The 16,840-nt window shown below is 36.7% G+C and overlaps 1 protein-coding gene across 1 annotated transcript; it reads left to right on the top strand.

Annotated features, from left to right (window-relative positions):
- Window positions 1-2,189: 2,189 nt before the first annotated feature.
- LOC109853592 (neuromedin-U receptor 2-like) lies at window positions 2,190-16,414 on the top strand. Its single transcript, XM_020425900.1, has 3 exons — window positions 2,190-3,815; window positions 13,371-13,597; window positions 14,240-16,414. Exons 1-3 carry the CDS (start codon window positions 2,975-2,977, stop codon window positions 14,855-14,857), a joined length of 1,686 nt encoding a protein of 561 aa, XP_020281489.1. The 5' UTR covers window positions 2,190-2,974; the 3' UTR covers window positions 14,858-16,414.
- The last annotated feature ends 426 nt before the right edge of the window (window positions 16,415-16,840 follow it).

The following is a 16,840-nucleotide window of genomic DNA, read 5'->3' on the forward strand; positions in this document are numbered from 1 at the left end:
TATACGCAACAAACGCCGTGTGTATGTAAACAACTGCGATATCAGCTTGTGTATAAAGTAACGTGCGAAAATTTGTGATTCGCCTAAATAATCACTCAGCGACATGCAACTCGAAGGTCTGCCAATCTAAACGTCACGCGCCATTACGCGCTATTGCGCGCGATTAATTTCGCGTCCGACAAGTCGTGTCTACTGAGAGGTGCATCGACACGATAATCAATTTTCGACGAGGATAACAGTCGCGGCACGGCTCGTGAAGGTTAAAGTCGCGGTAAACGACCGACGTTTCAGAGCAAGAAACTGTTCTGACAAATGAGGAAAGTAATTGGTTATTCGCGAAATCACGACAGCGATAAAAGTGGGAAACGTCGAAAATAGACGAAATAAACCGCAATGGCTTGATGGAACGGCAATGTGTATTCAATCCCTTAAAAGCGCCAAATTGAATGTCATCCGAGTCGACGAAAATGGTCATGTTGCATTACGTGCTGATGGTAGATCTCGATGGTACAACTCTCAACATTATCATCGTGAATCGTGAGAACATCGGCGGAAAATACGATGCTGTTCACATTTTTGTTTTGATAACGTTATCGTTCTCGAGACAAGTCGACGTAAACTTCGTGACGTTGTTATCGGAATAAGATCGAGAATGATAATCCATCTCGACGTCGTAATAATGAAGTTTGATAACTCAATTATGTTCGCGATTTTATTTGACGGCCGAATATATATATAATGTCAATATTTAACAACGACCTCACGTTCGTTTGAAGAATTTTCGCGTTAATTTTATACGCGAAATGTGTTTTTTGAGAAAATAAAATAAAATAAATAATTTACAGTTTTGCACGCGCGTGAAACAAACGCGCTGCGCATTATAGTTCGCTTGTTTTTTACGCGCGATTTGAATTTGCCATCGTCACGACTTATGTATGCGGGTTTTTTACACAATGAAGCACCTGGACGGAAGTGGCACGCGATAAATGGAACACTTCCTAGTTGCTTTCTTGACCATTAGATAATTGCACGTAGAGTATTTCTCAACAAGTTTTTAGTGGTATGATTAAATCTTCTCTTTCTTTGTGGTTGCGAGTAAATCTTGAGATTAGTTTCAAGCTTTAATTATTTTGAAAATATAATGACTGCATTCTGTCTTGTTTAATTAAATATTTTATATTGAAAAATGTAAATAGACAAAGAGACATAGAGACATATTTGACAAATAACAACATTAAGTCAGATTAAATGTTGCGACATTTAATGAACCTGCAAAAGAGAAAAGATGCAAATTAAAACGAGAAAAAATGCAGCAAGTCGGTAATTAATTGACGTCATTAACTGCGTCTAATTTGCAATGATTTGAGAAGAAAAAATTTCTAGAAAAAGTCATTAAGGCAACAAAGTAATTTTTTCTTTTCTTGAAGAAATTGCTATAAATATCCGTAGAAATTGTACTACTTTAATTTTAAAATTTATTTTGACAAATGTCAAATATATTAATGATTTCAAACAAATGATCGCTCTTCTCGTCGTTCGAGAAGTTTGTTTCAACGACTAAAATATGCGAAAAGTGAGTTTAAAGGGCATCTACTTTTCTCACACTTTGAATATGATAAAAACTTCGCGGTTAAAACGATATTCTGTTTCCATCCAATCAGAAGCTCAAAGTTCACGTAGCTGCATTACATATTCTATTTAAGATCTTCATGCTCTTCGAGCTGAATTATAGATACATGCGTGATAAAAAGTGGAACGCTAAGTAAGAAGAAAAAATGGGGAGCAACCTTTTTAGGTTGTTGTATAAATGTATAGATATCGCCTGATCTATGAGAGAAAAGGTGAAGACGACCGAGCATACTTGTTAGGATATCTCGGTTGCAAATAAAGATCGTCATAAAACATGACCGTGCTCGAATCGCACAAGCGCGCAGAACTCGCGTGAAGAAATCAGTCTGACCGTATATATGATGATAAAAAAGAAAAAAAATTGGAATAAACCGGAGATTTTGCCTTCGATCCGGAGAGCTGTCGGCAGAAAAAGAGTATGTAAAAAACCGGGAAATCCTGGCGAGATTCGAGAGAAGAGAGAAACACATCGGCGCGCCAGCGCTGAACCTGCCAGATGGACGGACTGCCGGCGTCCTTTGGCGCGTCGTGGCGACGACGGCAGTTGTGATTCGGCCGGCGCTCGTGTCGGTGCACGAGTCAAGCAGTATATCGCTCTTCGTGGTCTGAACCGAAACAAAACAAACCGCGAAACCAGAGTAGTTTTCCAAAGTGGAGGCTTTTTACCACGTGTGTCAGTTGCCTGACACACACAAGGATCCCCAAAAACGCTTTGCGTAGATCTTCAAAAATTAAAAAAGCAAAAAAAGACACTCAAATTTGATAAAAAGCTGCGTGTGATGACGGTCTGTTTTTGTTTCTTTGAGAAACGCTTTGGGACGTTTTGAGTTACGTGTATAGGTACGCAATTCGAGTCTGAGTGTGTAAGTCTGTAACAAAATTAGTGTTACAACGAGTTATATTGCACGAAAAGGTCCTACAACTGATGGGAAAAATGATCAAATTTATATGTGACCTTCGACGCGCGTACCTTTAGGAGATTGACTCTAGAATTTAATCAACAGAGAAATCAAGTTTCGCTCGCTTGATATTTTCTTAAGGGTATTTTCTTAAGAGAAAGATCAATTTTTTCCACGAAGACAGAAGAAAACAAGGGAAATTGGAACAACTTAACCGAAGAAAAGAAGAAGAAAAAGAATTTAACCCTGCTTGCACCAAATGAAAACTCCATTAACTCCGATCGACTATCAACGAAACAGAAAGGACGCTCCAATTTCGCCACAAACTATCGGAAAAGAGCCAGCTGTGCCGCGTTTGTCGTGATTCTCACAGAATGTCAAAGAACTTTCGGAGTGATCGGGAACTACTTTTCGAGCATCGTTCGAAGTGAGCGAAAGAAATCGCAATGACATCCACCGTAGCGTCGATCCTGTCGTCGAACAGCACAGCCTACTCCGACATCCTCTACAATGACATCTCGTCATCCTCCGGATTCGAGCACTTCAACAACACCTATGCGGACGAGATCGAGTTGTCGCCCGGCTCGTACCGCGACTCGCTCTACGTGGTGATACCGGTGACGATAATTTACGCGTCGGTTTTTATCACGGGCATTGTCGGCAACGTCAGCACGTGTATCGTGATCGCACGCAACAAGTCCATGCACACAGCCACCAACTATTATCTCTTCAGCCTAGCGGTGTCCGACCTGTTGCTGCTGGTGTCAGGCCTGCCGGCTGAGATGTACATGGTCTGGTGCAAGTATCCGTACATCTTCGGCGAGGGCTTCTGCGTGTTGCGCGGCCTCGCGTCGGAGACGTCGACGAACGCGTCGGTCCTCACAATAGCCGCGTTCACCGTCGAGAGATACGTCGCGATCTGCCATCCGTTCCTCTCGCAGACCCTGTCCAACTTGTCGCGCGCGATTAAGTTGATCCTCGTCATCTGGCTGGTGGCACTGGGATTTGCGTTGCCGCAGGCACTGCAGTTCGGCGTGGTTAGACACAGCAGGCACCCCGACATAGTGATGTGTACAGTGAAGAGAATCATTGTCAATCACTCCTTCGAGCTGTCCACATTCCTATTCTTCGTGATACCGATGTGCCTGATCACGTTCCTCTACGTGCTGATTGGCCTTAAGCTCAGAAAATCAAACATGATGAAGCCCGTGCCGGGCAGAAACGAATCGATGAAGAATTGCAGACACCAGCCGGGAAGATCGTCCAGGAGGGTGTTGAAGATGCTAGGTGAGTGTGTTACGTAAGATCTCGTTTTTGTTTGTGACTTAAACAGCTTATCTCTGATCTATTTATGTATTCTGTAAATGCAGTTACATATATTGATAAATAAAGAAAAAGAGAGAGAGAGAGAGGAAGAGAAAAAGAGAAAGATTGTTGAGACAAACAGATTTATTTTAAGATTAAAAAGAATGCAATGAGACAGTTGTTTTTACGCAGTTGTATTTATTTATTGATATACAATTTACGCGATAAAAAAATAGCCATTATAATCGACGTTTTTAAATTACTTTAATTTTAAATGTAAATACGCTTAAACAATTCAGCAGAATGTGAATATTTATCGCGTTAGTACAACCGTGGTACGTAATGATCGCACAATTACTCTTGAAAATGCGCTTTACTGCCTCATCATGATGCATGTCACTATGACACGATAAAAGCGTGTACATAATTAAACGGGTGACATTGATTTGGGTGAAACAATAAACTGTTACTATTACAATTTTCATGTACATTAAATTAAGACAATGTACAAAGTATTTGGAATAATTTTAATATAATCTTACAATATTTAAAATATTTTAAAAACTATTTTCAATATAATGTTTAAAAAACTGTACTATATATTTTACTTGTTACTTACAGATGTTGTCTATAAATACTGTTTATAATACAAGGATAGTTGCAAAGAATTGCAGAGTCGTCAATTGACTGTAAATGATTTCGACGGATAACAAAATAAATTTTCCGATAAAATTAATATATACATTTCAATAGGACATCATCGTTAGAAAAAGTGTCAGAAAGTGAAGATTTGCTAAAGGATTTACCTATATATGAGTGTTTTATTCAGTGTTGCAGATTTCGCAAAACCACCGCTGAAATTTCCGTCTTCCGTTGAGAATATCAATAAATTCTCAAGTTTACGTTGAATTATTCAACGTCACTACAAATGCCGCACAATTAACATTAAGTGTCAAGGAAGCATGTATATGTAAGACTTTTCTGTGTAACGCAGTATGCGAAATTGTCATTTGTGTCAGTTTTATGTAACAATGCCTTAGATATATGTGCTATTCACATATTTCAATGAAATGAAATTTCGACGTGCGACACGTAACTGCGAAATTTCCAGTTCTATTCTCGAATTTTCGTGACTTCGTCAAGCGAATTCGTGTTAAATATGCACACACATGTTCTTCCATACTCGATTGTTATAAAACAACATTAACTCGGGTCAAATATAGAGAGGCGTCCGATTTTGTTCACGTTTCACGCGTTAATGGTTGTTTTACACGGATCGAATAAATGTGGAAAAATCGGCTGCGTGCGCAGAAAGCTTTTCGCGACTATTTGCTTGGTTTTCGACAATATGTTTTCTATGTATGTAGGTAAACAAAAAGCGCCCGAAGTTATTTTGCGCAGCGCGCACATATTTACGTGTTATTTCATATTGTGTCACTTCCTCAGACAAACAGATCACAGCCAGCATCTCTGTGTGCGTATCGATCGAATGTGCAAGCTCGAAATGAGAACTCATTAGGTCAGTTATTCTTGCGCGATGTTACGTGCCGGATAGCCACGTAATAAGATAAAAGAAATATGCAGGATACTTTCTGTGAGGTGCTTTATTGGTTAATATGTGAGAGGTGTTGCTCGTCTGAGCTGCGAACGAGAACTGCCTTGTCTTAACTAAAAACGTGCGAGCTAGACCTTCGTTCGNTGTTGTGCGTGTACTTGGCGCCTGTTTTTACCTTTTTTTAAAAAGGTAAGTTTTTAGAGTATCACACACTTTATATTTTGTTCCTTAGAGTATCACACACTTTATATTTTAAGTTTTCTTTAGTTTCTCTAAAAAAAGAATATAAACATTTGTAGTTTTTAAATACAATACGTGTTGTGCTATATATGACACGACTGAATTTATTTTAGTTTCAGAGACAATACATGGAATCTACATTATTGTAATTTGATCGTACGTATTCGAATTTCCTATGTATGTTAGTAAACCTAATAGTTGATTGACAATTTCACGTGACACCTACAAGAGACTTCTCGATAACGATCCGTCTGGAACACTAGACGACGGTTTTTTGTATCTTTTATTTATTATGCACATACATTTTTGGACAGACAATAATGTCGCAGACTACTGAGGTCAAAAACACTTCTATTGTATTATTGTTTTGTCAAGACGATGCTCGATTGACAAAATGTTTTTGTAACAATACGCATTATATAATATTCGCGTTTATTATATAGTATTGATAAGCATTTACTAAAACGTGTTTACTTGTTAAACACATTATTTAAAAAAATCTTAAATTTTCTTATCGCGAATAAAAAATTATTACTCTTTCTAATTACGCACATCTACACGCGCAGTTTTTTTGCTGTATTTTATACCTTTGCGTTGCAATATAAGAGAAAATTAATGATCAATTAACGCGATTACCTCCAAGAAATAATGGCGATTTACGATCCGCTATCTTATCTGCCACAATAACAAAGTTGCGTTTCTCTGAGTCCGAGATACAATGCGTTGAAATAGACGTCGTCTTTGAAGTCGATTGCGCGTAATCGAATGCAAAGACATTTCGCCGAATAAAAGATCCGTTTCGACAGATCGGTAAGATGCATCTATTTGCACATAACTTGATTTGATGACGCGCAGCGACGTGTAAAGCATGTCGAATTGAATTTTAGAATGCAAGTGTTGTAGTTTATCTAATATCGTCGCGCCGACATCGAGCGCGGATACAATTAAATTTCGCATCCTGTTCACGGTTCACGTTTTATTCCTCCTACAGTATTCCACTTGTGAAAATCCTCTTTCAATTGTTTTCTACAAAAATTCGAAACAATTTATTTGTCATTCCGCGGGCCTTGTATCGATTTAATGAGAGATTTTTAATTTAAAAGAAGTCTTTTCCGCGTTTCTTTTTTTATTCGAATCGAACAATTTCAGTCTAAAGTTCGACTTTTCGAACCGTTCAATCGTCAGAGAAAATTCTCCGCAGTATCCATCATTCACACACACGACGCAATTACTTCCCTTTAATTTCGCACATTTCAATCATTCTAAACTTTTTTCTGTCTGGGTGTGAATAAATAAAGTAATCAACATGAAGGATTCACTGTAATCATACGTGAATAACGTGAAAAATACGTCGCCGTCGTGCACACATAACGATCCGGCCGTTGAGACCAAATTTAATTTCTCTTTTACTGCCACGTGAATTGTAGAAACCAGCGATTCGATGAAAACTGCATCAACTTCCCACTGAAAATTAAAGCGATATCAGCCCCCGCAAAACGTGCATTGAAACAAATGCGAACAATCTAATTATTACACGTGAAATATCCTGTACAGATGCGAAATTTTTCAACTGCGATTTATCTGGCAATTAACTTTCAAAAGAATATTGAAAAGAAGATACGTGTAAAAAGTCGTTTTCAATTTTTTTCTATTATTGACGCTGTGTATCTTAATAATTACACAAAAAGCAACTTTTTCCAAATATTTCACGCACGTATAAAATTTTTCCGCTATGCTTTGATAAATGTTATCCGTAATACAACAAATTACCGATACACGAGCAAAGGCGGGTTGTCTATTACACAACCTTGAACGCGCATAACACCCGCCATTAGACGCCAGAATAATGTAACAGGACTGTCGCCCTATAATTTATCGTTTATCATCCGATTGCAAAAGATGAGACATTGGGTCGGCAAAAACGGTCAATTTGCAATTATCGAATAAAGACACACGCTGAGACCGGAGAGAGAAAGAGCAATTTGAGCTTTTGTCAATAGAACACCGAAACGTTTTCACGTACCTTAATTAACCTTCCCATTTTGCTCCGCCGTTGCGTGAAGGGCTTCTTTCCTCGCGTCATGGACACAATAAAAGTTAACGCTCATGAATCCAATTAGAACGCGCGAATAAAACCTAATTACATCAATTATATTCGTCATGTACTATCAATTCTCAAAAAAAGTGTGTGTGTGTGTGTGTGTATAAAAATAATAAGAGAAATACGCACGCACGCGCGCGCGCGCAAACTCGCGGCTTTCAATTTTTTTTTTGTTTTGTTTTGTTTTCGAGCTCTCTCTTCATCAAATTCTATATTAATTCAAATTCAATCGCGCTCGAGAAATACTACAGGTACAGGCAATAACAATTATCGGAAAGTTCACGTAGTGGGAATAATCGCGCGAATGATCGATGGGAATGCATCCGTAGAGCGGGTGGGTTACATTGAAGCAAAGATATACAAATGCCTCCTTGTGCACCGTGTCCAACACTGATAATTTTATCATCTACGTGATCGCAAATGCACACGCTTCTTTAGTGGCGGTGTTTGATGATAAACTATAAATAAATGAACAAACGATTATAGGGTGATACGTCGATATCGATTTTCAGTTGTTTCAGGATTGTTCTAATTAACAGGGTGAAATGTGTGAATTAAACAGTTTGCCGATGAAACGGTCGATGGACAAAACCGTCAGCACACACAATGACTTGTTTGTAGAACTTTCGATGTTGCTTTATGACCGCATAATGAGCGCTCACGCGCGGAGAAACACTTACATTTGATTGTAGACTTTTAATTAAACTTTTTTATTTGAATTGTTTTTCTTGACGGAATCGATTACCTGGCGGGCTCGACTTACACAGTCGTGTCAAAATAATAATAACATAATTTACTTATCCGATCGTCAATTCAGCAACGTGTTAAATTATCTTTTACGATTGGCTAATAAATGTTTAAAACAATGTGAATGAAATCGATTTATACATCTGTTGTGTAACATTTCTTTGAAGACACGCGACGGTAATATTTGATAATAAATCTTTATTAAAGGACTATTTATTACTACAGGAATGGATCGTCTGTTGCAGTCTAATCGGGAGTGAACATTATGCAAGCAAAACATTATTGCAAATGCAAGGGATATATTATTTGAATCGTCGCCGAATATTTCACGGGCGTCTGAATATTCCACGCGTCTTTGCGCTTTTCGCACTCTGTCAACCGTACTTGAAAAAGATAACACGATAGTGCTGTCAAAAAAAAAGACAAATCTTTTCTTAGAAATCTTTTCTTAAGAATAATTCGTAGTTGATTTCCGCTCTTGAAAAGGACAAAAAGTGACATCGAGAAAGGAAAAGATTATCCGCACAGCTGTGAAAACAGGAGGGAAACTTCTGTAAAAAATAAGCTACGAATGTTTTTCTACGATATCTTAGCCAAGGAAAACAAAATCCTCTTTTAATGATTTAAGTATATCAGTTTTGCTCTCGCTTTCTTCACGTGAAATAGTTATTTTCACTTTTAAACAAGAGCAATCTTACAAATTTTATATATATATACATTTTATATATATATATAAGCTGAAGGTTAAAATATAATAAATTGCATTTTTTATATCCTCTTATCAGCGAACAGCAATATAATCGTAAACTTTTTATAATTGCGGCACATTATTAGCATGTGTAATGACACATTGTATTTTATATCTCATTATGTGACTTCCTGCGTTTATATTTATTTACCAATCACCAATAATATTCAGTAAATTAACTTACTGTATGAAAGTACCGCAGAAACGAATTAAAAGTGAAATCTCATCGTGAGAGGCAGAAACAAAACTGTCGCGACTCATTTCTCGCCAAGTTGCCCAAAATAAAAGCACAACATGTGATAACGCGGTATGATGACAGGCTGGAAATTATTTGGGCGGAGAGACGAAGAAGAAGATGGATAGATGCGGATTATTTGAGCAAATCTCTCACTGTGCCTCGCAGTGCCTTCGTCACAGACGGTTTGTTTCTCGTTATGGATTTTCTCGGGCTGTAGTTTTTTTTTTTTTATTATTATCCCTCGTGCGGCATAGATTGCACGTAATAAAAGACCGCGCATATTCCTACGGCGCGATCGGTCGATCATATAACGAACCGTTATTATTATTTCACGCGGTGACATAAATCGCACGTGTCGGAGATTATTAATCTCTTTCAAAACCGGAAAAAGATTTACCGCGATGGTCACGATTAACCTTGATAACGATAAAAATTACGATAAAGTTGTTAAAAATAAATTAAAAATTACACGACACGACATATAAAGCATTTTACAATGTGCGATAAATAAATCGATGAGACACGTCGCGTCGTCTTCAATTATTTCGTTACATCATATGAATCACTTAATTATTTTATTCCAGTGGTAATAATAATATAATAAACATCCTCATACGTGGAAAACTACTGCTTATCCGTTTATCTATCGTAAATGACGCTTTTTTATATTAAAACGCTCGCTTGTCATGCATTGACTCAATCAACGGCAGTTCATCGCATTCGCTTATGAATAACAATGCGCGAATATATATTCCTCTACAAATTTTTCCACAGTCGCGTTCAATTTGTTCTCGCATCAATTACATTCGTAACGGTACAAAACAATCTACTGTGTTTTAAACATTTTCACAAAAGTGAAAATAATACGATTTATTGTTTTTTATATGATTTTCTTATTTATTTTCACTGTGTATTATATATTTGCAGATTTTCCAAATATCCAATATTGTTTCTTACACTCTGAATCAATTACTCATAAAGAACTCGTTCTTCCGTTAAAGCACGTCCAATCAATTTCACGCTATAAATATGCAAATTATTCAGCTATCCTTATCGCATGTGTCTCGCTTTAGTTCTCTCTACTTTACGTTCGCACGCAAATTTCGATTGCGACTAAAAGCTGTTGCGAAAATTAGTTTTGCAAAACAAAAAGTTAAAACAAGTTATAAAAGTTATCCCTATAAAACAGAAATAGCGCCAAAAGTTCTCGTCGTGATATTCGCGGCCTCGCGACACATTGTCTCTAAGGTTCATCGACAGACACATCCGCTGCGCAGCTTCCCCGGACTTTAATGCAGCTCAATTGCATTCGCGTTGTGTTGACAACGTAAGCTGTATCTACACACAAGTTTAATAAACTCAGCTGTTTGGCACACATGTTTCCTCGCGCCGTTACTACAAGTGTCGAACTTCGTACCAACTTCTACTTGCGATAAGATCGTATCTACGTCTGAATCTCACGGCAGAAATAATCGATTCCCGAGACAAAAACACAAGAGCGCGCATTAATCAAGAAGAATCGTGTGATATCGTCCAAACGACGCGACGCGGAAACATTTGTCACACGTCCAACGCCTCTTCGTTTTTCTGGCAAAGACACGACATTCGCGTGCTAGTGAATAAAATTGATAGATACTACGTACGTACATACACACACGTACATGTGCATGACGCGGCGTATACATCTTCCTCTTCCTGTTTGATAAAAAATCTGAGATCGACGATATCTGAAACCTAGAGATTATTATACATTCATTATTTTTTATACATATTGTAATTTTGTTGCTATAAAGTATTTTTTAATGTTTGTTTTGTTCCTTGATTATTTCTTTTGTGAAACACGTAGCGGCATATAACATTTCTTTGACGAAACCAGAAAATTACGGACATGATGAAAACTTGTATATTATTTTAATTACACGTGATTGCTTATATCTGAAGTGGACGTTGAGTGCATTTAATTAGAGTACAATAACGTCCGGTCATAATGATTGCGTGTGAGCAACATACCCGTTGTATATAAAGAGTATATTTTATGTAGTGAAGAAGAATTTAAAGTTTTCGAAGTGCAATTTGCAATGTAAAGTAAGTAAATGGAGGAAGTCTAGAAAGAGTATTATTTTCTCCAGTGTTATTTTGTTAATTTTGTCATGTGCGATATTTGATGACTTCAATTGCCGTATATTTTTGTCAATGTTGCTTTGTAACAATTTTTCAAATTTTTAAAGTTTTTTTTCTATATTATAGAAATATTTTTCAAGCTTTTTTTCTATATTATGTAAATTATATTGTATAAACTTACATATTATTTTTATTACAAAAAAACTATATGCGTTTTTTGTAGAATCTGGATATTTTGCTTTTGAGAGAGGAATATTGCAGTGTGAAACAAAATACAAAAACTGGATATAAATTAATTGAAAATTAAACATTGTAAACTGAAAATGCGAAACACTAAATAAATCCAATTTATAATATAATAAAATAACGAATCAATTATAAATAATTAGCAATTAAACGCGATACTATGTAAGATATCATACTCGTAAAATTTTGATAAGATAAAAATTTTCTCAACTACGTACGTAAAGTTTTTTTGTTAATTATTTAGAAATATTTAAATGTTGTATGGCATTTGCGGAGAGAACAAATGTATTTAGGTCGCTCCATAAAATTGCTCTTGCCATTAATACGATGGAAAATGCACCGTTTAATCTGTGACAGGCTTTAATAACGACGTACCTATAAAGTGCCACGTTGTGGTCTCTTTCCTCTTTTTTCTTCTTTTCTCTCCCTCTCTCTTTCTCTCTCTCTCTCTTTTTCTGGATAATTTCTGCGTTTCGTGCTTGATTAACAGTCGTTTCAAATTTTATTATAATATTATAATATGCGCAATTGCATTATAATATTAATTAATGCAAGTAAATATTAATTCTGCTGATCTATTTTCGCTCTACTATAACTTTGTATCTCGATACGTTAAGCTCTCGGATCATCCAGAAAGATTAACGCCCGTTTTCTCCATCTCCGATTAATTTAATCGGCCGATCATTCTATTGGAATTGTCAGTCGCATTAATCGTTTAGCAGAATGAACCAATCACGACTGATACTTAATTGCCAATTAAGTTAATCGGAAATGGTGAAAACGGGTGTTAATCTTTCTGGATGATCCGAGAGCTTAACGTATCAAGATACAAAGTTATAGTCGATCGAGAATAGACCAGCAGAATTTATATTTACCTGCATTAATATTGTAATGCAATTGCGCATATTATAATATTGTAATAAAATTTAAAACGACTAAAAACACTTAATAAAGCACAAAACGCAGAAATTATCCAGAAAAAGAGAGAGGGAGAGAAAAAAAGAAAAAAAGGAGGAAAGAGAGACCGTAACCGTGTTCGAATCAATCGTGTGTAAGACTGTTTATTTGCATTTTCTGTCGTGAGTAAAACTTATTCACAATATTTTTGATTCGTTTCTACGTGTTATGCGAAGCAACTAATAGATTTTAGACGTTTCAATGTCTTCATGTCGACCGTGACCGTTGATTTGACGCATTATTAATCTCCGTTTGACGTCTGCTTGATTGCGCGCATTTCTATAAAATCATTGAGAATCGCAAGTGCGTTTTTTATTGATGTTCACGCTTTATTGACCTTATCGTACCTCGGAATGATAACTCATTACGAGAACGCGCATGTTACTCAAGTAAACGAAGATATAAAAGAAAAATCGAGATAAATAGATAACGTCACATTTGTTTAACAAATGCGACATATGTTTGTTAATTTTACAAACAAATATACTTAAAAAAAAAATTGAGAGAGACAAATGTATCATGTGCGTCAGTTTAAAGAATACAAAATGCACATTTGTTAATTACTTTTACAAATTGTGTTACAGTCGCAGTCGTAATAGCATTTTGCATTTGCTGGGCTCCATTTCATATTCAACGATTGATTGCCATATACGGAACTAACACAGAAGATCATATCACATCAAACGGCCCGTGGATGGAGTTTCTTTATCTGCTGTTCACCTACGTGTCAGGAGTATTATATTACGTGTCCACAACGATTAACCCAATTCTCTACAATATTATGTCGAATAAATTTCGCATGGCATTTATGGTAAGCGAAACTGAATTCCGAAAATTGCAATTATTTTCGCACCTCAAGTATTTTTACGCGTGATCTAACTTCTCTTTTGTTTGAAATTACATTTACAATAATTGTAAAATATTAAATTACTGTAACAACAAAGACTATTTTATATGATATATTAGTAACAAAGATTATATATTTTATAATATTATATAACACAAATTCTATCTATAACAGTGTTAATATATTTTCGAATTGTGTAACAAAGACTATTTTATAATATTGTATTACAATTTGATATTTGAAATTTTCGCGGTGTATAAGAATGTCTAAAAATAGTTTTTGAGTTTGAGCCGCGTCAGTGTCATTTTTATACCGACGTTTTATGGACATTTCAGTTCACTTCATCAGAATTCAAGAGCAGCTTGATAGTATCAAAACTGAAATGTCCACGTCGGTATAAAAATAACATTTACGGGATAAACCCGACAAACATCTTTCGGAATTGTGAACAACAAGTTTATCTATAACAGTGTTAGAATAAATCTCCAAGTCGTACAAAATTTCTCTTTAAATAAATCATTATTTCTCGTTATATTTGTTATTGAGATAGAGAAAACGATTATGTTTGTTATTTACAGCGAGCCAATCTATTCCAATCTGTTTCAGGAGACATTATCAAAGAGCTGCAGATTTCCTGGACTGCCGGAGCGTCACGAGCAACGATCCTACTCGAGCATATCTCGATCCCATCGGACCAACGGTGCATACGGTTCACGTACAGGAGGAACTGGCGGAGGATCAGGCGTGATGGCGGATAGCACGGAGGGTTCTGGAAATTCCGCGGAACAGGAGGTTCAAAGGCATCCCATGAGCAATTCAGAGAAGCAAACGAGATCCTTTGGCAACAGAACAAATTCAGTGCGCAAAGAAACCGCCAAAGAAACGAGAAATAACAATATTTCGAACAACTTGCGACTGCCAACTCATGAACATCGCAGACAGGAGAGTAAACGCGGAAAAGATCGATTGAATCGCAGAAATCAGGATGTTCCGTGGTCGAAAACGACGAGATACACGAGTGTGCACATTCCGAACGTCGACACTTCCGAGAAGAAGTGGTGGAGGTTCCTGAAGTGGCTGCCCGGTTTGAAAAATTTCAAGTTTTCCAGATCGACCGTACCCGAGGATCACGTTGCGGACGAATCCGGAAATCCTTGCGAGGAGCTTTCCATGACGTTGTTCATCACGAACATACGCGACGACAACGAGCAACGACCGGTGTGAGAAGGACGGAGCTACCTACTTGAGACTACAACAAAACAGACACTTCTGCATTTATTGACGCGCGCTCTGTCGTCGCAAAATCGTTCCTTGTCGGGAAAAAAAAAAAAAAAACGATACTGTATGCTTGTTGATCACTTGCAGAACGCAAAACTCAGCAAGTTCGCGAAGCCGCGATTTAAGGACTTCGTTAAAAATGAAGAAGACTGAGACAAACGATGTTTGTAGTTCCAATCTCATAAATTTACAAGATTCCTAATATTATTATTCATCGTATAATAGAAAGATAGGACCCTTCTCGAGATCTCTCTGCGAAATCTATAAAATTCATGTAAATGTCGCATTTGTCGAACAGATTTTATGCAGTTTTTTGCCATTAGTTGATGCGCACGGTGTTTTTGCGGATGATGCCGTCGTCCGAAATTGTATCCAAAATCTATGAATAAATTTGAAGCGTCAAATACGAGTAAACATGTCATCAAGATTATTGCGGTGATAGATACGTGTGTCGCAAACATCGGCAACTCTTTTCTCGGTGACTTAATAAATCAAGCATATTGCGATGCTGATTCATAAATCCTTGCATAATATATTCTTGTCACGTGCTCACTCATATTGATCATTCCATCCAGGAATTTTCTCATCTTATTCCGCTCTATTAGAGCGCGAATGATATATACGCACATTATACGGAGCAATGTTTTACTACGTGATTCCCCGGCATACTTCCATCAAATTTACGGGTTCGAGAAAGATTTTCTTTCAAAACGTGGCGCTATTCGAAACTGAATTAAAACTTTGTTTTATCTCCTTATCCTTCGCTACGTTTCTCCTCTAACTGAAGTGCCAACTCTCGTTTGTTCTGAGCAAATATTATGAAGAACAATTAACGTCTAAATTGTGAAAGTCTCGTACAATAACGTTTTAAACAGTTACAAGTTCACGTATACATATAGCGAGTAAAACGTGCTCTAAAATAAATTAGGCGAAGGTCAAAATAAAGCGCAATTACTTCGAATAAAAAACTTTTGTTGTGGATACATTAAGCGATAAGTAATATAATATGCGTCGCATCATATAAAAACGCGTCGCGTATGCACGTTTTGGAGGTCGCGCTGTAAGTTGCGCGCGAATAGCTGCAGCGCATTTGTTGTCGAATCAAGCCCCACCTGCAAACCTTGATTTTTTTTTGTGAAAATATTATACGAAAAATAATTATTTCGTTACAAAGCGAAAAAAAGTATGTCGAAGTTTGTCGCGTTGTGTGTGTTACTCATACATTTACGATTACATACTTCATGTTATCGTAGAGTTGTAATGTTTTAGCGTGTAATTTAGCGTAAGATATTGTGATTCTCTCTTCCTGTCGATTGAACTTTGATAATGTGATAGTGTGTTTTGTTATGTAAACAACATATATGTAAGTGTATAAAAATGATTAACTGTTTTCTGTCGTTTTTTCTTTTTACGTACATGTATCTTATCCCAATGGATGTTGTTCACAAGTGTATGTATCGATATTTTTAATAATTACATGAGGCGCTCGTAACGCATGTTGGATTCCTTTGGGTTTTTGCTCATTTACCTGCCCTGAGATCGTGCGTCAACTCGTATATCTCTCACATTCTGTAATTATTTCTCACCGAAATTCTCTGTTTCTAATTTCCACAACCCGTACAGTCACACGCATTTATTTTCGTATTTCCGGTTATCGAAGAGATTATTTTCGATGTATTTCCAGCGGAGAGATAAAATTATTCACACAATATTTTGACAGCTGTGAAGAGAAATATATATTTTCCGAACTCGCGCACGTGGAGACAAATCGATATAGCAAGATAAACCGCGGTGCATCTCTCTATTATCTTTGAGCGATATATGTATATTGAAACTATGCAATCGAGTGATTGACTAGAAATAACAACCTAACGAGAAGAGAAACGTATGAAATCGTTAAAATACACCGCAGTGAGTTTCATTCAAGTT

Source organism: Pseudomyrmex gracilis, unplaced genomic scaffold (genome assembly GCF_002006095.1).
Source record: "Pseudomyrmex gracilis isolate BER0280 unplaced genomic scaffold, ASM200609v1 scaffold_0, whole genome shotgun sequence".
In the NCBI taxonomy this organism is placed as follows: Eukaryota; Metazoa; Arthropoda; class Insecta; order Hymenoptera; family Formicidae; genus Pseudomyrmex; species Pseudomyrmex gracilis.